Below are 27300 nucleotides of genomic sequence, written 5' to 3'. Positions count from 1 at the left end.
AAGGTCATATCAGTTTGTTACCACTTGTTCATATAGGTCTAGGACACAGCACAGGGGGGAGAACTATGTTTCCTTGAAGAGTGCCTGATCTAATGTTGAAGTCTGAAAACAGTAGCTCTTGAGAAGGCAGTTGGAGGTTAGTCTTTGCCCACCAGGAGCATAAATCCTTTGTGGTGGTGAGCAGCTGGGTAAGTGTGGGATAATTTGTGTTTAATCTCCTGTGTCTATCCAATAGGATTACAAGGCAGAAGAAGATCCAGCAAAATTTAAATCTGTCAAGACTGGACGTGGACCTCTGGGTCCCAACTGGAAGGTATGTGTTGGATGAGATCAGGAGCTGTATCAGCTTGCATGACTGAAGTGTAGATACTGGGGCTTGGAGCCGGGGACAGATATCTGAACCACTGGATTCACTTCTGTGGAAGGAAATGCAGGACTCAGCTGGTGATCTGTTCTGGAGTTAAAGCAAATGGAAGAGTTTGGTACAAACAGAATGAGTTCCAAGAAATCACCAGGGCTGTCTGGTGTTCAGCCCAAGGGTTCACCCAGGAGAATTCAGGGATGAAATAGCAGAGTTAGGAGCAGCAGTGTTTAACCTTTCACTGAAATGCTTGGAATCTCAAGACTCTAGAAGAGCAAATGTGATGCCAGTCTTTAAAAGAGACCCTGAGGAGGATCTGGGGAGCCATGAGTGTGCAAGTCGGATCTCTAGCAGGTCAACCTAGAAGATGAGGTTGTAAAGAGTGGATGTGGCTCCTGTAAAAGGAAGCAGGGAGGTCCATCTTGCAAACCTTGTGGAGTTTCCTTTAAGACTTGATAATGATGTGGATGACTTGGATGATATCATCTGTTGGCAAATGTTTTAGGGAGGGACTTTTTCAGAAGACTTTTAAGGAAAGTAAGTTGCTGTGGCATTAAGAGTGAAGATACTGAAAGACATTAATTCAGTGGAAGAAAGAATAGAGGAGAGGAAGGAATAATCCATCCTCAAAATGGAGGGAAGGCCATCTGCGGAGAAACTAGGATTGATTTTCATCATGATCTTAAGTACCATGGAAAAGGGGTGAGCAAAAAGATGTGACAGAACTTGTCAGTAAAAAACAGGTAAAGTGCAAGGATGCAAGATGAATATGAGGAATTGTGGAAAGAATTCATGGTTATGACTGAAGGAACTGCTTTCCTAGAGACATTTGATCTGAGTCCTGATGCGAATGTCTCTGTGTCTTTGCAGAAGGAGCTGGGCAAGCAGACAGATTGTCCATACATGTGTGCTTACAAACTGGTAACAGTCAAGTTCAAGTGGTGGGGTCTGCAAAATAAAGTTGAGAACTTTATACAGAAGGTAAGTGAGCTCTTTGATGGGGAGAGGTGTGGAAATGAGGCATCATCTCCCACCTGCTCTGGCCCCTCAGCTTCTGCTAATAGTGTATTCTGCTTGATGATACTAAACACACTCATGTCACCACAGGCAATACAGTCAAGGCCTCTGCCTGATACACTGCAAGGTGTTAAAGTTGGATTCAGTTTGGTTGTTCTGTGAATTGGCTATTGAACAATTTTCACTCTAATGTAAGAAAGTGATGAAGGTAAACTGCCTGTTGGGTGGTGTTTGATAGATCAGCCTGAGAATTGGGGTCATTTGATAGTTGATTTGTGGATGATGAGGTGATGCATGTACACTAGGGTTATTTTGGTCAGGGGCAAGACGTGGGTAGATACCTACAGCTTCAGTTATCCAGTGCTGATCAGCTGAGGATCTTGCTGGGAAGTGCTACAGCTCTAGTCATGTTTTCCTCTCCTATTCTGCTGCTTGAAAAACCTGTGTTAAAAAATAAGCAGATGGTGGGAAACTTCATTACTTAAACCCATGAGTAATTGGTGCCCTGAAAAGAGCTTTTTCTGCAGCAGAGTTCTTAACCCATGAACTGCAGCAGGATGCTGGACCTGGGAATTGGTAGGTGCGATGTTCATAAAATGCCTGTGACTTCAGAGCATGGAGACTGCCCAGTGGTTAATATTGATGAAGTACGGCGCTGCTTCTGCAAAAGCAATTCTCTGATGATATAACCTAAAGAGGACCCTGAAGGGGAATGACTGTGCTGCTGCAGGATTTCAAATGCTTGTAACAAAAGCCCTGAACAAAGCAGTGTCTTGTATCCTTTTCTCCTGAGTGTCTCTTCAGCTACACAGTTGTGTCAAAGTAGTTGAATTGCTTTTGATGAGAGCAGGTTATCAGATGTGAAACCGTAATTGGTGAAGCTGAAGTGTCTTTCCTTAATGCCATCTCTCCAAGAGGCATTGTGTACCCCTGTCTAATGTAATGATTTTGTCTAGCTTATCTCCTATAAAATGGAAGTAAATTGCTCCTAATGTGAAGTAGCTCCTGCACATTGGGCTGTTGGGTGTGGAAGACAAGTTTAGGCTTGTTTTTAGGTCACTGTAAAAGAAAAAAGCAAGATAAGTGCATATGAACCCTTTACACTTGGTAACCTCCAGTTTTTAGCAAGTATTATCTTAAGAAATACTTTTATTCTGTTCCTCCTTTTTTCTGTACCTTCAGGCCAACGATTGTGCTTTATGTAAACCCAGCCTGAAGCGCTTTGTTCAGTCGGAACACTACTGTCAAATCAAAGGATATTACTAAAGCATTCACTAATTCCTTCAATGCTCTGTCTAGGCTTGGGGGAGAAAAAAAGGCATTTCTCTGTGGATTTGAGGCTGTAGATATTCTGTTAAAGGAATACAAATGAACTAGCTCCAGTTTCCAATTGTGGCAGCAACACAGAAAGGTGGGCGAAGGAGCCAGTGCTTCAGTGTACACATCTCTGACAATTGTTACAATCCGGTTAGATGCATATTAATTGCCCTCTGAGTCAGCTCCTTGTATGTTTGACTCCTCCCTCCTCCTTCTTTTGCAGCAAGAAAAGCGTCTCTTCACAAACTTCCATCGGCAGCTTTTTTGCTGGCTGGATAAGTGGGTTGATCTGACTATGGAGGACATCCGTAGGATGGAAGAGGAGACCAAGAGACAGCTGGATGAGGTCAGTGGAAAAGCAGGGCAGGTGTGGGTTGGGTGAGACGCTGCTGCTATCCAGTACAGTGGAGAGAGGAAAGACTGCTGCATTGTCATAGCATAGTGTGTATTGTCCTCCTGCTATTTAGGTCATGCTGCTTGTGGTTTGAATGATTGGCTATGACTCCGTTGTGCTGGCATCTCCTTCTAATCATTATGGACTTCCCCTTCTGTTTGTTGTTGAGCCAAGTAAATGTGTTGAACCACAGGTAATGAGAGTATGAGTGACAATGATTCCTTTATTGCTTTAATATCTTCTATTAGCTTTTACCCAAAGCTGAATGGTCATTTTTGTCCTCATTAATTTCCAAAAACCAGTTCAGTAAAAGGATTTTTAGCTCTTAAGTGCTATAAGCAGGTACTGGGGGTATGTAACAGGGTTTGGTAATAAAGAGTACATTGTTCCGTGATTTGTGTCCTGCACTGCACCCTTCTCTTCCTTCATGCCTCAGGATTTGTCATTATAACTTCATGTACACTCTGCCCTTTGGATAATGGTCCCAAATCCTAGTAACGACAAATGGTCCGTGCACGTGCGTATGCCCAAACACTGATTTGGGATGCTCAGATACAATCGGTGGCTTACATAAAGGAAGCAGCTTAACTTGTTCCATACCAATAAATCCTGAGATAACATCATGTGAGAATCAGCACTGGAATAATGTTTTTTCTTTCAGATGAGAGAAAAAGATCCAGTGAAAGGAATGTCGGCTGCAGATGACTAACATGACTTCTTCCTGTGCACTGTAGGTATCAAAAGAGGTTGATAAAGCTCTGTGTTGCTTTATTTAGGTGAAAAAAATACATATTTGGGTAAGAAATGATCCTGTTCATAGCTTCTGGCAGGCGAATCTTGGTATTAACTGTGGTCTCTTAGTGAGCCTGTTTCACTGCTGGGTTGAGGAGTGACTTTACTGTCTTGTTTCAGAGCTATCCTGAAGAAATGCCCGAGAGAAAAGTGTAAGAGAAATGTGTTAGAACATTTTGTAGTCCTCACCACTATTCTTATTTCTGCAATGCGTGTGTTACTTCCCATGACTTGCAGAGGAACTTTTGTCAGGCCCAAAAGAGTAAGCTGGACCTGCAGATACTTAGAATGCATTTGGAAAGAGAAAATTCCTTTGCAGATATGCTTGGAATGTATTTCTTGCATTGTTTAACAGTAGTTACTAATGGACCAAGGCCTGGAGCAACATTTGCACATCACAGGAGAAGCAGCAATGACAGTTTTAAAGCTATTGGCTTGTTTTTCATCTCTTTCCCTCTGAGTATGTTAACTTGGCATGGGAGGGACTGTCGCATCAGAGAGCATGTATGAATTTGCCTTTGTTGGCCAAATCCCCAGGATGCATTCTAGGCTGTGTGCTGGATGGTAACGTGTGAGCAGTGCTGAGCATGTTCAACCGCATTCTGTTAAATTGAGTCATCGGTTTGGGTTTGGTGACTTTTTCTTAGCTACTGTACAGAAATAGCATTAGGGAATTAAGAAGGCAGGAGAAAAAAGAGATTGTGGATTTAGGTAGAGATATCTAAGTCACTAGACATAACTTTTCCAGGGCAGTAAACCACCATCCTAGCTATGCTTTGAAAGAGTGGGGTCAGGCACAGCCATAGCACTATCAAGGACTCTCTGTTTACCTCTGCTTGTCCTCTGTTATCTGCTGGTGGTTTGGTGGTGGGGAACACAAGGTGAGGGAGTGTCCAAAGAAGTGTCTTCTGATAGATATACATCATTTATGTAATGCAACTTAAAGCTTTTTAGTTCCCTCCTGATTCATGCTCACTGCAGTTCTTAGAGAAATGAGGGTTTGGTTGTATCAGAGCCTCTGGACTTTGTGAGATGGTTTAAATCACAACTTCTGTCACTTTAGGCTGTGCTGTAACTTCTGCTCTGAATCAGTGCTGAAGTGTAATGATGCAGTGGTGTGTTGCCATTGTCTGGAGACAGTGTGTCCCACATTTGCTTTCTTGAAGGTTCAGCTGCTCTTCCCAAGTGCTTCTAAAACGTCTTCCTCTTGTCTCTCGTAGTTTGCAAGACAGTCGTCAGGAAGGCCCAGGGAATCCACACTGACTGATGGACCATCTCTGGATCAAGCCTTTCTCTATCCAACCGGCAGGCGATTTTAAATCTCCCATAGCTAATTCTAGATGCCCCTTAATATTGTGAGCAAATAGACCGTCTGGTACTAAGCACTCCAACGTTAGCACGTGTACGAAGGAGGCAGCTCCTTGGAGACGTGTGACTTAGAGATTGCTGTATTTACGGCTCCTCCCTCCTTTATTTTCATTGTGTTCAGACCAATTTCCATGTGGCCCTGTTTGATTTCCAAGTGACATTTTTAGCTAAAATAGTCTTGTGATGTGGTGACTTAGATTTATTTTTTTTTTCCCTGTTTTTTATGGTTTTGGGGTTTTTTTTTTTCCAAGTGGGATAAACTGCCACCTTTGTTCCTGCCCAGCCCTTCACCATTCTTTGCATAGTCTGTTTGGAGAGGGAAACTGTCAGTATTTTAGAACGCAGAACTATTCCACAAAATGCTATGCTCTGACCCTTGCTCCGAGGGTAAGAAATTTAATGGCATGTAATCCGAGTACATAATCAGGAGTAGCCAGATATAGTTCTTGGTCTGTGATGAATTGTGATCCGTGGCTTCTGCGCGGCATTACTTTGTTCTGTCTTAGCACACATGAATTAAAGGCTGTGCAGAAGCTGCGTGCAGCATCCCCGTGCTTGGGCCTTCAGCACTCAACTATCGAGTTCTGCTTTAGGGGCACATGGTCCCTTTGGCCTCTATTGCTCTGTTGTCCTTCAGCGGCATATGTCACTTCTACATAATCATTATGGAAAGTTGCTGGGCACATGCTGCAACTTCTTCCTGGTTCTTTATTTACTAAAACTTCCAATAACTTACAAAGCTAAAATGATTTTGGCTCAATAATAACAATAATGTGATTTCCTAGACAAATTGGGATTTAGCAAAAGCTGGGGTACAAGTAAAGTCTTGGTATCTGAGTCCATCCAGATGCCTGGGTTGGTGGTTCTGCTCAGCAATAATATTCTTCCCATTGTAAGACTGACTAAAATATCTCCTTTCTTACTATGAAAAAGAGCAACTTTTAAAGACCTGCAGTCATTTTCTAGGATACCTGTTGGTTATTATAAATCACAAAGGACGCTGTTCATGTAAAGAGCTCTGCTTATTTAATGAACTTCCAATACTTACTGTAACTATCCTTTATGTTGATATCAGCTTTAGACAATCAAATAAGCAGAACAGAATCAAAGAAATGCTGCTTTATTAAATACATATGAGAAGAAAACCCAATGTCCTTGCTTATGCCTAAGGCCCAATGTTTGATTTATCCTTTATGTTTTCCTAGTAGCAATCACTTTACTTTCCACTTCTGTCTTTGGCGGCACTAGCATGAAATACCCAATGCCAAGCACAGTCGTGGCTCTGTCACCACCTTTAAGGAGTCTTTGTGGCATTGACTCCTTCGGCCCTTCACATTCCTGCAAGCAGGAGATCCTGACACGATCCCAGTGAGGGATTCGAAGTGTTTTCGGAGCGAAGGAAGACGAGGTGTGCTCTGGAGGGGAGAGGATGGCGCTTGGTTCCTGGGCGAGGGGGCAGTTTATCCCTTTAGTTTTAGTTTGTTCTGTTTGCCTTACTCATGTCAAAGTGCAATAAGCTCTGAATTGTACCAGTAACTCTGGCAGGCTCCTCTCAGTGACCTCAGGTGGCTTTGTGAGGCAGGGGTGGGCTCTGAGGGGTTTTTAGCACTCTCACCAGGCACAAGTAAAACAGATTTCATGTAAAATACTTAAAAGGAAACGCATTTTAATCCGTGAGGCTCTTTGGGACCAGGATGGTTTCGTGGCATCTCCTCTTGTGTTGCAGAAGTATTCCAGGAGCGTAGGCCCCAGTTATATTTCTTTGAGTTGTGAGTGTTTTTAACAGAGAATTCATGCACTGACTTCTGTTCCTGTTTGTCTGTTACGTCTCGAGGGATTCTTACACTTGAGGACAACCTGGGAATACAACACAGCACACTTGTTCTTTCAGTTCCTGTTATCCAAGAGGCTTTCGAGCCGGTGATGCTAATCGCAGTGGAAGCAGATTGTAACATTCCACCCTGCAATCCTTTTCTGATCCTCTGATTTCAGAGTGAGAGCTTTTACACAAAGCTTTCCTGATTAGTGGGGAAAAATGGGAAAAAAACAAGACGCAGGAACTCCAGCTTGGATATTTCCACCTTTATTTGCCCCTTTGCTTTCTGGCCTTCCAGTTTAATCCAAAGTGGAAGCATCCCTCAGCCTCGGGATAGACAAATCCTATCACGACCTTCCCACCTCGATGCGTGGTGAGCGTCTTTCATCAGCTCCAGCAGGAACCCCTCAACCTGCTGGCTCCATGAGGGGTTGTCGCTGGGCTGTTGGTCCGTTGTAGGGTGATGGTTGGTTGGGGACCCCCTCTCTGGTCCACACTGGGGGTCCGGAGCCTGGTACCTCGCCTCGGGCTGGTTTGTCCATCCCCACTGCACCTCTCTGCTGGGTTCATCCCCGCTGGGTTCATCATCGTGCTCTTTCCTTTGGCAACACACACTTTGTAGGATGGGTTAGGTTATCTCGTTGTTTCTTTAAATGTGAGTTTGTGCCTTTTTTTGTCTCCTAAATCTTCCAATACAGGCATATTGGAAACGAAATCTAATAAAATACTAGACAGAGCTTTTTACGCCTCCTCTTTTGTTTTGGGTGCTGATGGGGGGTACACGAAGCCCGCCAGAGTCCTCCCACACGCTTGGGGGCGCCGCCGCCTTTCCTCCGTCCCGCCCTTGTCACGAGGGCCAATAGGAGCGGGGCGCTGCCGGAGGTGGGCGTGGCCTCTCTGAGGGGAGCGAGGAGGCCGCGGGCCGGTCCGGGATAGCGGAGGCCGAGGCGCCCGGTGTCCCCTTCCCAGCGCCTCCCTGCCGGGTCCATGGGCATGGAACCGGCGCACCGCGGAGCCGTGAGGGAGCTGAGGTGAGCTGGGCGGCCTGAGGGGTCGGTGTGAGGGGAGCGTGGGTGAGTACGGGGGAAAAGTCGGTAAGTCGTTGCGCAATTAGGTCGGAATTAGCGAAACTTGTGGTTTTGCTCATTAAGAGGGAGTTTCGCTAATTGGCGGTGTTATATAGTCATATGGAGTAAAGAAAAGCTGATCTGGTTTGAGAGCGTCGGGACTGGGGGGCTTACTGAGTATTGTTTGGGTCGTAGGGACTTGCCAGAGACCTACTTAGGTTTAATGAGGGCATTAATGCGATTAATTTAGCTGCTGTCTCAAATTTGTCGCTTTTGTGAGGAGAAAGGGGCTCGAATAACTCTTTGGCTTCTGATTTTACAGTGATTTTACGTTGTGTCTTCACGTGGCACCTCCTGAGGTGATAAGTTTCATCTGCTGAGGTGATGGGTTGTGTGGTGTCTCACACTGTGGGCTTGGTTCTGTAGAGGAACGCTGCTTAAAGGATAGTGTCTGTATTGGGAAAATAAAAGAACACCAAACAGCACTAACATTTGCTCGAAGATATTAAAATTCACCTTAATGCATTATTATTAACACGGAGACTCTCAAAGATTCTTAACTATTGAATCATGTCAGGGATCTGTAGCACAAAACAGTAGTTTGCTTGTAATTAGGAATGTGTTGGCAGAGAGTGTACCCGAGCCTGGGCTCTGGTGGTAGGGAAAGCTTCTGAAAGAGTTTGAGCCTTTTCCCTTTGATAAAGGCTGTTCTTGTGGCACCAGATGAAACCTGGTATCACTCATGTTCCCTCCTTACCATGGGCAGTATTGCTATGGCCTCATGAAGCATCAGCAGACCTCTGGGACTGCGTAATGCTGCAGGTTATTTGCTTTGCAGGTGCATGGACATTCGTGGAATCATAGAACCATAGAATGGTTTGGGTTGGAAAGGACCTTAAGATCATCCAGTTCCACCCCCCTGCCATGGGCAGGGACACCTCACACTAAACCATGGCACCCAAGACTCCCTCACGATTCAGTCTTTCCTGCAGACATTATAATCTCCAGTGAAACTGAACTATTAGGGATGTTCTTGACATTTTTACCAGTTAAACCTTTGGTATAAATTCTGGTGCTGCAGTTTTCCCCTGTTCTTACCCATGTGGATACTGGGCACTTTGAGGAATATGATTTCTGTCAGTAATAAGCGATAACCTCAATATTAGTTTTGTTTAATCAGGTTATTGCCTTTACAGAAATAGTAAGTGCAGTGTTCCCAAGTGATACGTCTCTGGCCGAATTAAATTTGCAGCATAAATACCTTTTCTTTCCTTTTTTTTCCCCCTAGAAATGTCTTTTAGAAGAGCTTTTAGCTGACTTCAGTGTAGTCTTACCCATTGGTGAGAGAAATGATGGATCGTTTTAGGCTGGTGTGCAAGGTCATTTTCCATTGTGTCACTTTGAACAGGCTGTGGGATAAAAACATGTCCCTAACAGTGGATGTATTGATGAGATTCACTCTTTAACTATCATTTAATAGCTAACTATTAACTGATAATATAGGAGCCTAAGATGGATGGGAAATAAACAGCTTATTATTTTTTAAGTCTTTCTGACCTTTAACAAGACTGACTGTAAAGTGAATCCCCTTTTTAGCTGCTCTGATGTTGAAATTACCGTCTTATGAAGAAGCAAGTCAGAGAACACATGAATGCTTCTGACAGTGCTGGAGGGGAGCAGCAGCTCTGCTTGGTGTTGGTCAGAACTGTGTGTTTGCATGTTTGGGAGCTGGAGATTATATTTCTGGTAGCCTGCAGCTGGAGGCACATGATTGATTCAAATCAGCAATAAATTCTTTTAAATCTTGAGCTTATAGAATTAACCACCTTAAATCTATTATGAAGAAACAATTCCCTGTGTGAAGCAGGATGTGACTGCAGCTTTTGTAACAACCCAGTGAGCATCGTGATAATGCTATAGGCTTCTCCAGCCTTGCTGCATCTACATTTGTCCTGTTGCTTTAAAAGCGTCTCACAAGAGTGCAAACTTGATCTGGAAGACTTCTGGGCCATCTGCTTCTTATGTACTTAGGATTTTAAGGAGCTGGTCCTGCAGAGTGTAGTTACTTTTTGGAGCACATGGCATCCCACAGCAGTGAAGATGCATGTCAAGATTCAGCAGCTCTATCCCTATCTGATTTGGAGAGCCTGCACCACGTCCGCAGCCGGTCCGCCAGTTTCAGCAGCGCAGGGTCCAGTGGCCGTTTGCAGCTCCGACAGCGAGTAGCCCAGCTTATGGCTTGTGTAGAGGACATCAGCTCGGATGATGAAATTAATGAAGAAGTGTCCCGCACTCTGGATGAAGCTTTCCTTATCTGGGGGAAAAAGCTGAAGGATAAATGGCAGGAATTCAGGTTTTGTTCCCTCTAGTTGGGTTTGTGGTGCTAGCTATTAAATCAATTTCTGACTGTTCAAAAGTGACAGAAAGTTGTTGTTTTCTATAGATAGATGCTCTGTGGGGAAATTAGATGCTCTTAGGGTTCAGTTTTAGCATTGGTTTTATGTGATTTTTCTTTGTAGACTACACTTGGTTACCTGGAATGTGGGCACAGCTTCTCCACCTCCTGATGTCAGTAGTTTACTTCAGCTCGATTCACTGGGCACAACCATGGATATGTATGTTATAGGGTAAGTGTATATTTATATTTACGTATATTAAAGAACTTGCTGTGTAAGTTTATTGCAATGTTGCTCAATTTCAACAGCTTTATGTGTGCAATGTGAATCACTGTCTAGGAGATGGTTTAACATTACTGCTAACAGAAGGTGAAGAGTAGAGTTAGTGACTTAGAACAGAGATGATTTATAGCAAGAGAAGCTTTTCCTTTCTGCTGCTGTTCTGTGACAAAATATGGAATATCTTCTTTTCCAAACACAGTCTTTGGCTGCTGTTTTCTTTGTTGGCATGTGACGGCATATTCATTTTGATATGAAAGTTACCCAAAATTCAGCATGTTTAAAACATATTAGCTCAAGTTTATTAGGCACAAGTTGCCATCATGCTTTACAAACTCTCTTGAGATTTTGAGACCTGGCAGTCAGGTTATTTATGATAACATCTTTTGAGTCTAGCATTGCCTTAAACTCTGTTTTCAGCTGTATATAAGCTGCTTCAACTTAGCTTTTCTCAGTGTTAGATGTGTTAGATTGTGAATGGGTTAAACTGCTTGTCAGTGAGAAACTGAACAGCAAGACATTTCTGAGTTATGCTGTTATGAGAGTTATGAGAGCCCTGTTAGGATGCTGTGGTCTGTGTTTTGAAAAAACTATGAATGCTGTCAAAACCAAGTGATAACAGTGTAAGTAATCTTGATGTCTTCAGCTTACAGGAGGTAAACTCAAAAATCACAAATTTCCTGTCTGACTTGGCATTTGATGATCCATGGAGCATTTTCCTCATGACTGTATTGTCTCCATTGGGATATATCAAGGTAATTGTTGCCATCTTTTTAAGTGTCACAGCAGTAAAGGAAAATGTCTTTCCCAGCTCTGCATGGATGTGTTTTGCTGTCAAGCTCTCTATAGAGAAGTTGATGGTGTTTTTTGCAGGTGTCAATCACTTCCATGATGCACATGTTTTAGAAGTTACTCTTCATCACACTTGTTTTGTCTTGGTTTGTTGATAAAGGCAATTTAATTTTTCTCTACTAATACTAGTGACCTTAATTTTAGCAGTAACAATTGGACATGGGTTTTTAGTTCTCATTTGGAATAGTTGGGCAATTTTGGTGCTTTTGCAGCTCAGCCAACAAGCAGCAGGACATTACTCAGATACACTGGCAACAGCCTGTGGAAGTACTGCAGAACCTGTGATAAATAGAAAAATACTCCTGTCATAATATAAATACATTCTCAAGGAACAGAGTAATGAAGATGATTTAAAATGAAATACGATGTAAATTTACATTCAGCAGCACTCTGGTAGTTTAAATGACAAGATTTTTGGTAGTATCTGGGACATAAGATCAGCTAAAGTAGTGGCTGTTTTAATAATGCAGACAGTAATCATAGAAGGATATCCTGAATTTCTCTAATATAGAGATATTAAAACCTTTTGAATGTTATATTGGTTTCCTTAAGCTGTATTTCAGGGTGATTTTGCTGAGATGACTGTATTACTGTATTATGGACTGCATGCCAATCAGACTCAATAGTTGTGCCATTCTTTTAACTGTAATTAAACAAAACAAAGGACCCATTGGGATTTATAAAAAGACAGAAAAAACCATTGTTCATTCTGGTGTAAGACATGGCTGATAAACAGTCAAAATCTGGCTGTGGGCTGACATTCAGGCCCTGTGTACAGGCAGTTAGGAGAGAATTCCTCGTGGAATGCATGGTTGATTTTGAATTCCAATTTAGAAATGTGGTCCTTTGGACACACTGATGAAAGGATGCTGCCACCTAATGGTTTTCAGCAGGACTTGATCATCTCTTCACAATAAGGCAACTGTCAGGCCAGGTCAGAATCAACACAGGCAATGAGGAGAGCTTCTGCTAGGACTTGTCTGGGAAGCTGGCAGAGGAGGAGAGGAGCAGATACCCATTCTTTGCTGACCTGTGACAAGGTTGAGTGTAGAGGGGTAGTTGTCATCCTTGCGGCATTCTGCCCCTTCAATAACAGGGTCTGTTTTCAGAGTGCTGTGTTGGCTGGAGTCAGTCAGTTCTTTCCCCATAAACAGAATCATGTCCCCTCTATGGAAGCTCTTTGCTTATTGGTGGGAACAGCCCTGGTTCCAGCAGAGGAGCAATCTATTGTGTCTGGATGTTCAGGACCTACAGAGAAAAGAGGCTTCGTATGAATCTTGAGAAATATGTGAGGACTGGCCCACAGCAGAATGAAACGTAGCAAATAAAGGAACTGAAAGATCTTGGTATCTCCTGAGCATGATTATGGAAAGGAGAATACTGGTTACTCCAAATGTCTGAACAGACACAAATATTTATGCATTACCTAGTAACTGATCCATCATTTCAATATACTGCTTAGTATTTTGTTGGGTTCAAGGAAAACATTAACATGGATTCTGAACTCATTTAGTTGTGTAGATGTGGCGGCAAAGAAAGGAGGAATTCTGTTTTAAATTGGGGCTGAGTTTCTGTACTTCCAGCATTTGCATAGGCAGTGTTATTCTTAGTATCAGCTTTTATCCTAATGTAGTCTTTCTCTAAGTTCATCCAGGGTAAAATTGAACTACAGTTCATCTATTTCAATGTCTGTATTTGAAATTGAATCATTATCATTAGAACAAACACTTAAAATGAATTTTGTCTTTCATGCCAGGACCATTGTAAAGTTCATACGTTTTTAATGAAGAACATGATTGTTTAGACTATTTCCACACACATTACATAAACACCCCAAACCACAAAAAACCCAAACAGTATCTTAAAACTTAAACATCTTTAGAATTGTTTGGTAAATCTGCTTTTACAGGCATCACAGGCAAGAGTTACTGCTCTTTGCAGCTTATTGGTTTTGCAAATGCCCAGAACTAAATACTGTGCTTTTTAGGCATTTTAATGGCATTTAGAATGATGAGTTTTCTGCTGAAGGATATTTCAATTCAAAGAAGCTGCTCCTGTTGGAGGACTTGTAGGTGTTCCAGTTATTATAGATGAAAAATAAAGGATTTGGTTCTTCCTGGACAGGCAGAAAGATAGAAACAGAAGATTGATGAGGCAGAAGAAAGGTCCTTAAAGATGTTTGGGCAAATACACGTGTTTTGAGGTCCACTTCAGATTTGTAACATAATGTTGCAACTAATTATTCTCTCAACTGATTAGCTGAGAGATTCATCAGAACTGTTTATAAACAAGTATACCATAAGGATGTGTTCTTCACAGCACAGTGCTGAAGCCAGACTTGGTGAGGGAATTGCATAACTTCTGCTATGGCATTCTGCACCTAAAAGCTCTTATGAAGTAGATCCAAGGAATTCTAAATACCTTCCTGGAAATGATCAGTCCCTCTTTTGTGTCTCTTCCAGCTCTCCTCCGTTCGCATGCAGGGATTGCTACTTCTGATCTTTGTGAAGCATGTCCACCTGCCTTTCATACGGGACCTTCATACCCAGTTCACACGCACAGGCCTCTATGGATACTGGGTGAGGAAGTGTCTGAGACTTGATTACCTGGTTCATTATGGTGGTGTCTGCCTCTGCATGGTTTCACGGCGGGAAGGAGAATAGATGGGTTACTTAAACATGAATACATTGTCCAGCGGTGAGACTCACTTGTTTGAACCTTGTGTGCAAGTGCTCAGCACAGAACATAATTTTACCAACTTAATAAGTGATACGCAGTTTGTGGAGGAATAAATTCAATTCACTTAAATCTAAGTAGCAAGATTTAAAGATGTAGCTGTTACCACCAACTATACGTTTGCAGGTGTTGACTGTAGTCTCAGAGAACATTGTTCATCTTCCACACCAGGGCAACAAAGGAGGAGTCACCATTCGCATGTCCCTCTATGGTCACACAGTTTGTTTCATGAACTGCCACTTGCCAGCTCACATGGAGAACACAGAGCAGCGACTGGATGACTTTGAGAAAATTCTGGAAATGCAATTTGAAGGAGAGAATATTCCAAGTGCCTTGGAACATGAGTGAGTTGTTCAGACCCTCTTCTGGCTGTAGCGGTTTTATCTGTTCTATGGTAAACTCATGCACTGAAGTGTTTGGGGTTTGTTGTTTTTATCCATCGTTTTTATTTTGAATGTCTTTTCAGCCTTGACCCTGAATCCTGTGTGGAAAAGATAACCTGAAAGATGGAGGTCTATTTTGCAAGACTGTTCTCTTCCAGTCTTCAATTGCATTAAATCTGTTAGTGTATGTACTGCACATGTCTTGTGCTAGAGAGCTTCAGAAGCTAAAGCCCATTTATACCAAAAATCCAAAAGCTTGCTATTAAATGTTTATCTTCCTCCATTCTTTTCAAAGAGGAATTAATTTACTTGAAAAAACAGTTTTCCTGTTGTTTAAAACATAGCTGATAATACACTCCAGTGCTTTGGAGTAATTTTTTTCCCTAACAACTGTGGAACACCCAAGATGTATCCCTGCTTTCCCAAGGCGCTAAACCAGAGTTCTTGAGTTAGTGCATTAACATAAGGAACTGCGGCAAAGGTTGAGAGTTTTGTGAATGATTTTACCTACCTTTAAAACTTAATTCTAACTCTGATGGAGATGTAAGTCATTAGGAGAAGTTAATTTTCAGGCAGTAATGAACAGCAAGAATCAAGTAATCTATTTTGTATTTCAATTCCCTTAAGTTTTTGTTTAGCAGCAGGTGATCACTGTGTGAGTTTATCTGTAGCTCCTTAATGTTTGTTGTTTAAGCTGTAGATTAAGTAGTGTAAGTGATTAGAGCACCTAATTAAAGCAATGGCTTGTATTCTATTGAATTCTTCCCTCCTGCTAATGGGTTCCTATAAATCTTCCTTGGTTTTTTGCCTTTCTTCTAAGTGTTCTCTTCTGGTTTGGAGATCTGAACTTCCGGATTGCGGATTACGGCATACATTTTGTCCGGGAATCAATAAACAACAAGCGTTACAATCTGCTCTGGGAAAAGGACCAGGTATGATGTCTTAATGTGTTGGGGGGATTGGTTTGGTTTGGTTTTAATGCACACAAACACTGTAGTTAACATTATCTCTGGAGTTTCTAATTTCTATTAAAGAGCACAAGTTCAGAGTACACATGAGGTGGAACAGATCTGGCTGTTCCCTCTCTCCCTTCTCAGGCATAACTCCCAATCAATTGCAGTCCATTTCTGCTTTTCTTTAGTTTCCTACTCATTTACAATGCTTGTGTTTGAAGTGTTCTTTGAACATCATGGTTTGTGATTTGTTCCTCACCTTAATGTCTTCTCCTTTTTTTCTTCTCCAAAGAATTATTTTTAAGAGAAGCTTATTCTGGAATTTGTTTTGCGTAGAACTGCTACAAAAACTTTTAAACAGATCATGTCAGGAGTTCTGGCAGTAGCAAAGAGGCAGTTCTGAATTTACCTTTCCATCTCTATTATATTGACTGGGGTGTTGGATTCTTGGAAGACGTTTTCTCATCTCCTTTCCCAGTTGCCCATTGAGCTCTGATTTTAAACATCATCTTTCAAAGTTACTTTTTCTTTCTGCAGTTAAATATGGCTAAAAAGAAGGAAGCATTTCTTCAGGAATTCATAGAGGGTCCTCTGCATTTTAAACCCACCTACAAGTTTGACCTTTATTCGGATGTATATGACACAAGGTAAAACATAGCAAGATGAGTTTAGACATGGAATATTAGAGTGAATGTAGTGCTTGGCCAAATACCACCTTAGTACTGAGTGTACTGGTTAAGGGGGCTATGGAGCAGTTCTGTTAGGCTCATTCAGTGCCAAATCAGAAGAAATGAGTATTTCTGGCTGAAGAAGCCTGAGTCTGCTGATTGCATGAGGGAAATGGTGAAACAACCCAGCTTTCTTTTTGGAAAGACTGGATTAATAGAATAAACCAGTGTTTGTTTAAGCCGCTTCTGTTTTCCTTGTTAATACTAGAAGTGCCCACTGGTGTCAGAAATGAGCAAGGGGAAGAGAGTAACTGGCTGCAATTTTTGTTTAAGCATTTCATTTGACAACAAATTAATGTAAATATGTCTTTATAAATTATTTTAAGTTAAAACCTGGTTAATTTAAGTTTCCAAAGTTTTTCTCTGACACTAAAATCTGTTGTAAAGTATTAGTCTTATGTTTCAATAGAAGGATAAGATCCTGTCCAAACAGGGGGTTTGTACTGATCTTTTTCTTTACTTCCAGGGAGCAGAAGTCCCTCTTTTGGTTTAAGTAAGAAGAGAACTTTCGGGATTTCATAGATCAGTAAATATTTCAAAATCAAAACAATGCTCCTTCCTGAGCTTTTGATTTGATTTTTGTGAAATATTTGAAAATCAGATGACAGCTGATTTTCTTCAGGGATGTTCTGAACCTGTCTGAAAGCTGCAGTGTTATCTCCTCTGCTGTTGCACTTAACATTGGAAGCTTATTTGTTTGGATCCAAAGACATTTTACACTGTAGTTGAGTGTGAAGAGATACAATAGAACCAGCAGTAAATCCAGTTAACAAAAAGTACTTATAATAATCCAAACCTGAGCATTCTAAGGATGATTCCTAGAACCATAGCCCGTGTTGGCTCAGTTAAAGAACAAAAAACATGCTTGTGCATACTGTGTGCGTTCTGCTGCTCTTCATGCAAGTTGGATGGGGGTGCTCAGTAGACTTCAAGGCAAGCTGCTTAAAAAGTGTGCATTATATGAAGCACACAGCATTTTTGTTATCTTCAGGGTGGATTTTGAGGGATTGTTTCCCATCTATTACACCTTTTCTTCTCTAAAACAGTGAGTGTATTAGCTTAAGCTGTTGGTTTGGTATTTTCTTGCACAGCAGAGCAGACATCTGGCAGCTCAAAGATTTCTGTCGGCTTATAGAATTCCTGCAGTAAGTGGGATATGGCCCTTTAGTCATTTGAAATCTTTCCACCTTCTTAAAGGTGAGTCAGACTTGATATGGGAAGGGGTAAACCAAAAAGAACTAAATGGCATTTCCAGATTATGATGATTCTGATAGATATTAAACTGACAGTTCTCCTTACACATCCTGCTCATTAACTTCTCTAATTCAATCCAGTCCATTCTAATTCCTCTTCCATAGGGTATGATCTTTTCTCCATTTCAATTTGAAGTGACACATCCATACAGAGAGTTGCTATTAAGTCTTCCTCCCACTACAGAGAGACCCAGGAAAGGCTCATGTCTTCTGTTGTTGCTGATATGGTATAAAAGGAAACTGAGTTATAATTACGGTTTGACATGTAGCACACTTGCAGGCTGCAGGCACAACTGTCTTGATGATAGAATTCTTTTATGATGAGACAGCAGTAGCTTGCAAACTTGAAATGCAGGCTAGTACAGTGTAGTGGAACTTGAAATACAGCAGTGATTAGTTCAAGCTACCTGAGTTTGCCTGGTTTTTGTTGTTATAAGCACCCTGTTCTCGAATGTTTTGAGTAATTTTAAACATCATTCACACTCTTCCCACATCCTCCATAAGGTTATGCCCCTTTTCTCTAATAACTGCATTTGAAGCTTGGGGCAGTTGCTGCATTATCTCAGCGTTCTTGCATGTTTTTATGGAGTGGTTTAGGAGAAAGTATCATTTCCTGTATGAAGCCAACTAACCCACTGAAATTCCCTTCTCCCCTTCATTTTACTCCTCTTTCAGAAACCTGTACAACTTATCTGTGGTAAATGGAGTTCAGTTCAAATTGAGGAAACCTTGGTTGTAAAGTATATCAAACAGAGCTGTAAAATGAAGCCTGGATGTGATTGCCGTCTCTTATTAATATACATCTGACAATCTTTCAACTTTGAGTAGAACTTTCTCTGTATTTTTAGCTTTTGGCAGCTGTTTTTCACTTCTCATTTTGCCTTTACCTTACACTCTTGCAGTGAGAAGAAAAGAAAGCCAGCGTGGACAGACAGAATACTTTGGAGAGTGAAGAATCTCTGCCAACATGCACCAAAAGGCGGTGAATTCTCTGAGGAACAGCAGACAATTTCTGTTACTTTGAATAATTATGTCAGTCACATGAGCTATGGCATCAGCGATCACAAACCTGTTACAGGAACGTTTGGGCTTGAGGTGCTTTCCCACTTACATCCTTAAGAAAAAGTTGGTTTTACTCAGTGTTGCCTTACAGAAGCTGGGTTTAAGTCATAATCTCTGTTTCATTCTCATTACAGTGAAGGCTGCAAATGGCTTTCAGGTTATTTCCACTCAGTTCAGAGTCCCACAGCAGATGTGGCAGAGAATAACTTGAAAAGAATAACAGAAAGCATGACAAACATGACTCACTTGAAACCCTCTTCTTCTGTCTAGTTGAAGCCTCTTGTATCAGAACCTTTGGTCACACTGAGTCCTGAGGGCGAGTGGAGTGCGGAACATGATGTTCTCATCAACTATTCTGCAGTGCCTGAATTCCCAAGCAGTGCTTGGGACTGGATTGGCCTCTTCAAGGTAATGTTACCCCATCGTGGCTCTTTAATGAAGATGGTGAATATGACTGGAGGAGGTAGTCGATAGTCTTCTGTCACAACTCTTGTCACAACTTTGACTTTTCCAGGTAACAGATCTTTGTTTCCTTCAGCAGGCCAATGGTTTCCGTCTTTCTTTGCAGGTGACTTTCAAGCATGTGAATGACTATGTTACTTATTCTTGGGTAGAAGATGATGAAATTTCTTCTAACAAAGATGGTAAACAAGTAAGCCGGTGGTATTTCTTTCTAATGTTGTTTCCCTTAGAGTAGTATTTAAGGTCTGTTTGTTCCATATCCCCTTTTGCAGGTTCTGTATTCTCTTTCCCAGTCAGAGCAAATTGGAAGTGATATTATTGTTTAAAATCCCTCTTCCTAATTCTTAGTAATTTTCAGGTGATGTAGCACACCTTCTCAGGTGGGATCATGTTGCTTGAGGGAGTTCATGAAAAAGGAATTTATAGCTGTAGTGACTTTTCATTGTATTAAAAACTACTGTCTTTCTATATTTTGGTTTCTGCCACTGAAATAAGTAACTGGCCATTTTTTCAACTTTTAAAGTTACTTGATGTAGCCTAAATATTTATTATGTGATTTTCATTACAGTTGTAAGTATATAATGTTATGCTCATTATGCTCTTCCATGTAATACATTGCCACCAGGAGGCAGCTCATCTCCCGCCTTTCTGCCCTTGTGGCCTTGCCCCTTCCCCTGCAGCAGCTCCGGGTTTCTTCTTTCTGAACCCAGTCAGCTCACTAACATGGGGAGGGATATTCCCTTCATTAATTACTTCTGTCTTCATCGGTTTTAGCTTTACATTTACATTTAGCTGTACACTTGCTTATAAATAGTAAATACTGACTTTCGTGGTGTCCTGAGTAGCAGAAATTGGTTTTTTTTGTAAGCTTTCTCTGTGGAAGTTGCCCATTGCCCGTTCTTGCTCTTGTTGACAGGTTTACATGAGTGCTGCAGAAATACCAGATGTGGGAGGAGAATTCTTGCTTTGCTATTATAGCAATAACCTGCAATCAGTAGTTGGTATCAGCCAGCCTTTTCAGGTAATGTACTGGGAAGCTTTGCTTAATGTTGGTGTGAGTTTTATTTCGTGTGCATCTGAACATAGGTGTTGGCAGCAGAAGTAATTGCAAAAAGGATATGTCCTGGCTAACATCCCATGAAAGAATTTGCTGATGTGCTAGAAGACTCTGAGTAACTATTATAACAACATGTTGTTGTAGTGAAAGAAGAGGAGTTTCTCTCTGTCAGCTTTCATTTTTGGAATTTCAGGCTCTGTCACGTTAGGTCCCTAGTTTCTGTAAAGATGAGAACTCACCTTAACTGCTGACTAGTTTCTGACAGGCTGTTTGCTCCTTGTGCTCTGTTCTGTGGTAGATTTGCACAGAAATGTTTCTTATGTATTCGGGGAAATGCAGTAATGAAAGTTCTTGGTATATCTCAGTGCTACTGTTCGTATTTTTCTTTCTGCATTGATGAGAAACATCACAGAGACCAGTATTTCTGTTGTCTCTGAGCTTAATATCTGCCACACACACTGCAGGATGGTTGTCAGTTGTATATGGATACAACACACCATCTGCCTTTCTTTTTGCATGACACTTAATGCTTTGATACCAGTTTAGTGGGGTGTTTTACTAGATTATTTTCCGAACTCCACAATTGCTGCTTAGATGCATCAATTCTAATTTCCTCAGTTTCTAGCAAGTGTGTAAGACATCTTTCTCTAATGGTGTATTGTTAGTATAGGGCAAGAGAGTGTTTCTGAATGTGTTAATTTGATTTTTAACTGCTGTCTTTCTTCCAGATTCAGCCTAACAGAACATTAATAGGAAAGGAGCTGCCACAGGAAGAGAACAGTTGGATGCAGAGATCTGACAATCTGGAATCACACGACGAGTTCTGAAGCAGAAAGGGCATTTAGTGGTGCCGATTCAGGAGTCAGATGATTCTTTATGTCTTAGTAAGAATAAAAGCTTATAATCAGAAGATGGAGTAAAACAGTGCAAGTAAGACAGGTAGGATTGTTCAGAAACTTTGTAAGCTCATAGGAGATAATTTATTGCAGAAACAGGTATTTTTATTGGTATGAAGAGAGTAACTCTCTTGCACTGAATGAGATCCATAGAAGTAGCACCTGCTGAATGCTGTATGGTTTAAGGTGATAGACATTTCTAGTATGAGGATTTAAGCTAAGGAAGTTGTGATCTGTATTAGATTTTTGGGCTTGCTTCTTTTTGTAGAGGATATTTTATTTATGACACAATAGTTACTATACTGTGACCCCTCTGTCATTGATTTCCAGATTTTGAGTTTAAATGAAGTTATTTAAGAAGTTATTTATTAGATAGAGCAGGTTGTAAAGTTTTATTTGCCTTTCAAATGTTAGCTGGTTGCCTTTGGGGAAAAATGTAGCTACAGATCACATGAAAACAACATCTTTGGAGTGTGTAAAGTCTCTTTTGGTGGTAGATTCCATTTCTCCATGCCTTACTGATAGCTGTTTGTAGGATTTTCCAATTCTCAGTTTTCCAAATTGAGATACATTTATCAAAATGCACATTTCCTGCTTTTTTATAAAGCAAATTTGCCTATTGCATTTCTCCCTCTGATTTAAGAGAAGTAAAATAGCCAAGATCCCGAGGTTTCTGACACCAGGTGAGCAGAGCAGAGTTCCTGAAGCACTGAGTGGCAGAGCTCATGGTATTAAGCTCAACTGGTTTCTGTTGTCATAGTGAGTTGGGAAAGGTAAAGTCAAATTTAAGTACTTCCCTGGTCCCATCCTGCCATATCGTTGCTACTCTTGCTACAGAGATGATGTGGATTGTAAATGGGGAATTTCTGTGGAACAGATTCTTTCTCATGGCATCATCTCTGCTATGAAAATTGTAAATCTCTACAATTTATAGCAATATAGGGCCTGAAAAAATCCTGTTTTCCTGGAGGTGCTTAAACCTGAATGTATCCTCCCACTGGAGGATGGAGGTGGACTAAGAAACATTATGTACCTTTAAAAACCTGAAAGGTAGGTAGATAGCTTCAGAAATGGTTTTGTTTCTTGATGAGGAAATGGAGATCTTTGGAAAGGATTGGAAGAGACACCAACACTCCATAGAATCTCAGAGTGCAGTTCTGGAAAAGAGCACTTGTGAATCTCCCATGTTGTAGATACACAGCCTCAAGCTACCTACCGTGTGTGGTAAGTAGAGTTAGTTAATAATCACTCTTCCGTTGCTTATGAATGGAAAAGAGAAAGTTTGGTTCACATGGAAGAGTAAAGCAAAGGATGTTGTGTTTATGGTGGAATATTGCTTCAGAACCCAATGGATTCCTTTGTGCTCTTTTCCTCAAAGCCTTAGTTTTTACAGGATTCTTTTGAGATCAGAAGTTAACACCTTGATGTGACATTTGGTTTGCAGTTACTTGCTTACAGCATTCACTGTATAAAGTCTTCTGGGCTCTGGATGTCTTTGTATGCTGTGGAAACTGTTACATAGGCTAACTGGGTGGGTAGTTGTGGTGTGGGGTTTAAGAACACTTGACTCTGTACATTTTAGTTAGTGGTATCTCAGCCTTAATGCTTGGTGTTGGGAATTGTTCCCAGTTGTAAGTAGTGAGGGCAGGTTCAGGGGATACTGTGTTCAGTGCATGGATTGAAGCTGTGTAAACGTGAGGTTTACACTCTATACATTCCTCTTACACTTTGGAACAATAGGAGAAACAGTTTTCACATCTGCCCTGGTCTTACAAGAATTAGTTTTGCACTAAATCTGTCAGATACGTGACTTTATGGCAATTGTGAGGGCATCAGACAAATCCCTACTGAATTGCAAAGGACTTCTGCAGTTCTGAAGTTGTACTCTCTCCGATTTCACTTGTGGAACTGTGTTACCATGCTCCATGCAAGGAGATTGTGTGGAGAGCTCAGAGAAAAGTGGTCTTTGTATTCCAGACCACAGCTGGTGATTTATTGTGGACCAAGATCCAGTTTCTTCTAATCAGGGTGCATCTGCTGTTCATGAGCAGCTCAGAGGAGGAGCCATACAGCCGCTTTACATGGGCAAGGAACTCAAGATCCTTAATGTCATGTGAGAGCTGATAACCCTCTCTCAATCACTGGACACAGAAGCTGCATTTTGTAAACTAATCCTTTGACTCACAGGACTTCACTGAGAATGCCCACAGCAGCTGTGGTTGAATCTGCTTCAGTGACAGTAGGACACTGCACGCAACTGGGTACTTCCTTCTTCAGTATTATGCACACAGGGGCACTTTTGTTACTACTGTTACCTATGGTAGCTTTCCAAACTATTCCATCACCTGTAATGATGCAATTTCTGATGAAAATTTTCTTAAAACACCTTTCATTGGGTGTTATAACCACTGGAAATGTTTTTATACTCACATGGTTTCTTTTCATGTACCACTAAAATAAATCCTGGCAGTGAAGTGTTTTACATGGCCTCGACTGATTTGGGAACGGACACATTGGTTTGAGTGGGGAGCATGAACTGGTGCATGGTGACCTTTCTCCATGGAACTTTGATCATGTTTAATGCACAGATACAACAGTATTCCAATGTTTTAGAATGGAATTCTTGTTCGGATCAAGGTGGTTTGATGTTTTCCGTGTAAAAATGCTTAAATTGCTTTCTTAATTTTGAAGTCCAGGTTCTTCTAAGTTCAGTTTTTCACAGTGAATCTTCTGCAGCCTGATTTGAGATGACTATTCTTGTCTCTGTGAAAGATCTGCTACATCATACTTCATATTTCAAATTTTGTATGTTTTAATATACATTTGCTATCACATCATTTCCATCTAAGGATAACTTGCTTCTAGGCAACCTGATCTAGTTGAAGCTGTCCCTGCTCATTGCAGAGGGGTTAGACTAGATGAGCTTTGAAGGTCCCTTCCAACCCAAACCATTCTGTGATTCTGTACTCCTACCAAGGAATGTTGTCCAGTATAGCCTCGTTTGACTTCCATATATTTCTGATTCTTGGCTAGCTCAGGATGTGCAGGGTATCATTGCACATAGCTAGTGCAGCTCTCTGTAAACAGGAAATACTTCCAAGATGTCTTGCGTGTTTGTTAGACCCTAAAAATACGTGCAGATAAAGCCCATTGTTTCTACTACCACTGCTTCCTTCTCTGCTCTTGGACACTGAGTGACACTCAGATGAACTTGTCTGAATTAATGTACTGCAGTGGAAAGGCCACTTGAACAATGCTTGAATTAGGTTTTCCTTGAGAGAGGAAGCCTTTTGGGAACTCTACCTTACTGACAGAGTTTTTCCGATGGCCCTTTCTGTCCTTGGATATAGGGACTTTTTACTTGAAAGGGATTGAAATGAAGCAATTTCTTCTGTAATAACAAGATACAAAGATCACAGATCCTGGTACTCATCACTGCATGGTGTTATTTAACTTTATAACTCATGCATTAAGCAGACAATATCCTAGTCTCCTTATAGCTGTTTTTTCTTGAAAGAGAATGGAGATGTTTGTGTAAATATGGAAGAAGTGTTTGAGGCTAGTTTTCTATGTGCACAGCTTGCTGTCTTTAACTCTCTTGAGGCATAAGCTCAAACACCGGAGAGTTGTGTAGTGCATAGTAAGTTACTCTGTGTGGCTAATTTGTTGAGCCAAGGCAATGGCAATCCCCACCCAATGGATCTATGCAGTGCACATTTAGTTCCACTGGAAACTGATCTACTTGGGAGCTACACTGAGTTTATCTGTTTAATCGCTTCAACTTAAGAAACATCAGGTTTCTGTGTGTGTGCATCCCACTCCCTGTGTTACAGTGGAGCTGTCATCTTCCCTTTACAAGGTCTCTGCAATTAAAAGAACATCTCCTATGTGCAATCAAGAAAGTAGGAAGAGAAGTCTGTGTGGGAGAGTCAAGCTCAGGTTGGAGGGATTCCTGGAAGACAACCTTGGAATGCAAACAAGCGAGAGGAGATGAAGAGGTACAGGAAAATCCTGAAAATCAGAATTTTCTGGCACCACAAAGAGAAGAAAAACATGATAACAAACATTTTAACCTGTGACCCTTTCTTGGAAACTGACAGTTATCAAATACCAGCCGCAGCAGGGAACGGTTCAGCATTGCTTATCAGACAGGAGCTTCACTGTAACTGCAGTTGGAAAGTGTCTCAGCAGAGTCCACACCATGTTCCCTTCTTCTGTTTTGTTCTCTCTTACATTTCTCACCCTCTTTCTGCTTTCTTTATCCTTTACTTTTTTCCCCTCTTGTTCTCACTTGTAACCCATTTTCAGAGGGATTTTTTTGCACATGATTCTGGTCTCTGAGTCACAGAATCACTCCAGTTAAACAGCTCTGGTGCTGTGGACTACTCCTCTTTGTCGTTTCTCTGCATAGGAAGGGTAGATAAGAGGCTGTCTCCTCTTGCTCCATGCGTTGCTCCACGTTACTTAGAATTGGGTGGGTTTGTTTGGGGAAGTGACAGTGATGGTTTCTTCAGATGTGATAAAATCTTTTTCAGTATTGGGAAGTGGTCAAGGAAATAATTATTGGACTGGAACCATCTTGTATATAACAGCTAAGGGATGTTAAGAGTAATTCCAGATACAAAACATGGGACAGTGACAGGCCTTCTCTTTTCAGTTACAGAGCAGAGTGGTGTTCCCTGTATCTGCTCTGGAATGGCCAGGGGCTCCTTCATTTTGACTGGATGGCTTTTTGACAAGCAGCATCTGGAATTGATTTGTAGTAGAGTGAAAACTCAAACGTGGCTATTCCAAGAAGATAGAAGGAATTGTCTCCTCACAGCAGGTCCTAAAATACCTGACATTTAGCCTGATCACAAGCAGTACATCTTCATCTGTTGAGGGTGTGCAAAGGGGAGTGGTAGGATTACATACTGCATGAATGGATGACATGTCTTACACCAGTGTTCACCACATTATTTTTCCTCATGTTCATAGTAGGAATTTTTGTGCAGCAAAGTACAAGTTAATTTCCTTTGCCATGATCAAAGATTCACTTAATAATGATTTAGTTCTATAGCAATTTGAGGAACTTCCTGTCCTTACTATGGGAGCAGTCGGTATTTTCCATTGCTCTATCTCTAAACCAAGGATCTGGGGGCTGAGAGGAAGAATCTTTTCTACATAAAATGTCTCAGTAGATGTGTAGAGTCTGACATATGATTGTTTCGTGCTAACACCTCTGAACCAGCATCCGGACACTTCTAAGCCCACTGGGACTAAAGTGGAACATCAACAGTCTGCGGCAATAAACACAAACATAAATTCAGGCTTCTTGGAACTGTCTCAACACATTGTAACTCATGAAAGCTAGTCTTGAACTTAATTGTTGTTTCAACTCACACCTACACTTGGTATAAATACAGAGGTTCGTCTCTTCCTCTCGCAACAGGGCTCTGAACCCGATTGCAGTTAGTCAAGGTCTTCTCCCAGGCTACTCGGGTGCTGCTGAGCTTTGAAACCAGAACTATTCGTAAAGAACAGAGAGATGTACTAACTTCCCTGGGAAAAATGGAGCTGCAAATTGAACTTATTCCTACAGGAGAAATCATCCGCGTGGTTAGTCGCAATGGAGGATGCAAGACTGTAAGCCTGTTTTCTTTATTGTCTTTTTGACCTTCCCATGGTGGTAGTTACCTGATAACCAGCTTGGTCCCTCCTGTTCTGAACTGAGAGATGTTGGCACAAAAATGTGCAGCTTCTGCAGCACTGGCTGGTTATTGGGGTGCCTGTTGCTGTGTTGTGAACAGTTTTCTCTCATTAGGACGAAATGTGTAGCCATGAATGTTAATGTTGAGTGACTGGGAGTATAGAAAATGATTAAAGAGTGTTTCTTGTAGAAACACTTGGGTGTACCAGAGTTGCAATCAGTGTTTGGCCCGGCTGTATTCATTCTATTGGAATTCTGAAAGCACTTTCCAACTACAAAGGAAGGGAAAGAGCTTTGGAGAGTGTTTTGATCCTCTTCAATATTGATTGTCCATGCGGTCACTGGGTTCGTGCCCTGAATGTGATAGGAACGTTCACACATCAGGAATTCAGTGGCAGAGGAAGATATTAGTGGAGTGTTAT

General features: G+C 41.4%; 2 protein-coding genes across 4 annotated transcripts in view; both read left to right on the top strand.

Annotated features, from left to right (window-relative positions):
- Nucleotides 1-10747, top strand: part of PITPNA (phosphatidylinositol transfer protein alpha) — a 28455-nt gene extending 17708 nt beyond the window's left edge. Inside the window, exons 7-13 of one of the 3 annotated variants that reach the window (XR_013958099.1) lie at nt 236-313; nt 1232-1342; nt 2919-3041; nt 3163-3282; nt 3751-3819; nt 5102-8138; nt 9729-9862. Coding sequence is in view for 1 of the 3 variants with exons in the window: in XM_080630333.1 (XP_080486459.1) it covers nt 236-313; nt 1232-1342; nt 2919-3041; nt 3751-3798 (360 nt within the window). In the remaining 2 variants the exon portion in view is untranslated. Of the gene's footprint in view, nt 1-235; nt 314-1231; nt 1343-2918; nt 3042-3162; nt 3283-3750; nt 3820-5101; nt 8139-9728; nt 9863-10651 lie in introns of those variants that run through there. The other 2 variants (XR_013958098.1, XM_080630333.1) reach the window with 2 other exon arrangements.
- On the top strand, nt 10204-23663 carry INPP5K (inositol polyphosphate-5-phosphatase K). The gene is made up of 12 exons (XM_080630332.1): nt 10204-10485; nt 10652-10759; nt 11454-11562; nt 14122-14238; nt 14567-14739; nt 15599-15710; nt 16269-16378; nt 18615-18807; nt 19045-19182; nt 19343-19426; nt 20153-20257; nt 21022-23663. The coding sequence occupies exons 1-12, from the start codon at nt 10211-10213 to the stop codon at nt 21118-21120; spliced, it is 1623 nt and encodes a 540-aa protein (XP_080486458.1). The 5' UTR covers nt 10204-10210; the 3' UTR covers nt 21121-23663.
- The last annotated feature ends 3637 nt before the right edge of the window (nt 23664-27300 follow it).

Source organism: Psittacula echo (genome assembly GCF_963264785.1).
Source record: "Psittacula echo genome assembly, chromosome: 15".
NCBI classification, from domain to species: Eukaryota; Metazoa; Chordata; class Aves; order Psittaciformes; family Psittacidae; genus Psittacula; species Psittacula echo.
The sequence above is the reverse complement of the archived record's forward strand: the minus strand, read 5'-3'. Positions and strand labels throughout refer to the sequence as shown.

Bases quoted from the DNA above. Each gene is read 5' to 3' on its own strand.
- INPP5K (XM_080630332.1), top strand. From the start codon at position 10,211: ATGGCATCCCACAGCAGTGAAGATGCATGTCAAGATTCAGCAGCTCTA. The intron at 14,740-15,598 runs GTGAGTTGTTCA...CTTTCTTCTAAG, and splicing joins CCAAGTGCCTTGGAACATGA to TGTTCTCTTCTGGTTTGGAG. The intron at 19,183-19,342 runs GTAATGTTACCC...CTTTCTTTGCAG, and splicing joins ACTGGATTGGCCTCTTCAAG to GTGACTTTCAAGCATGTGAA.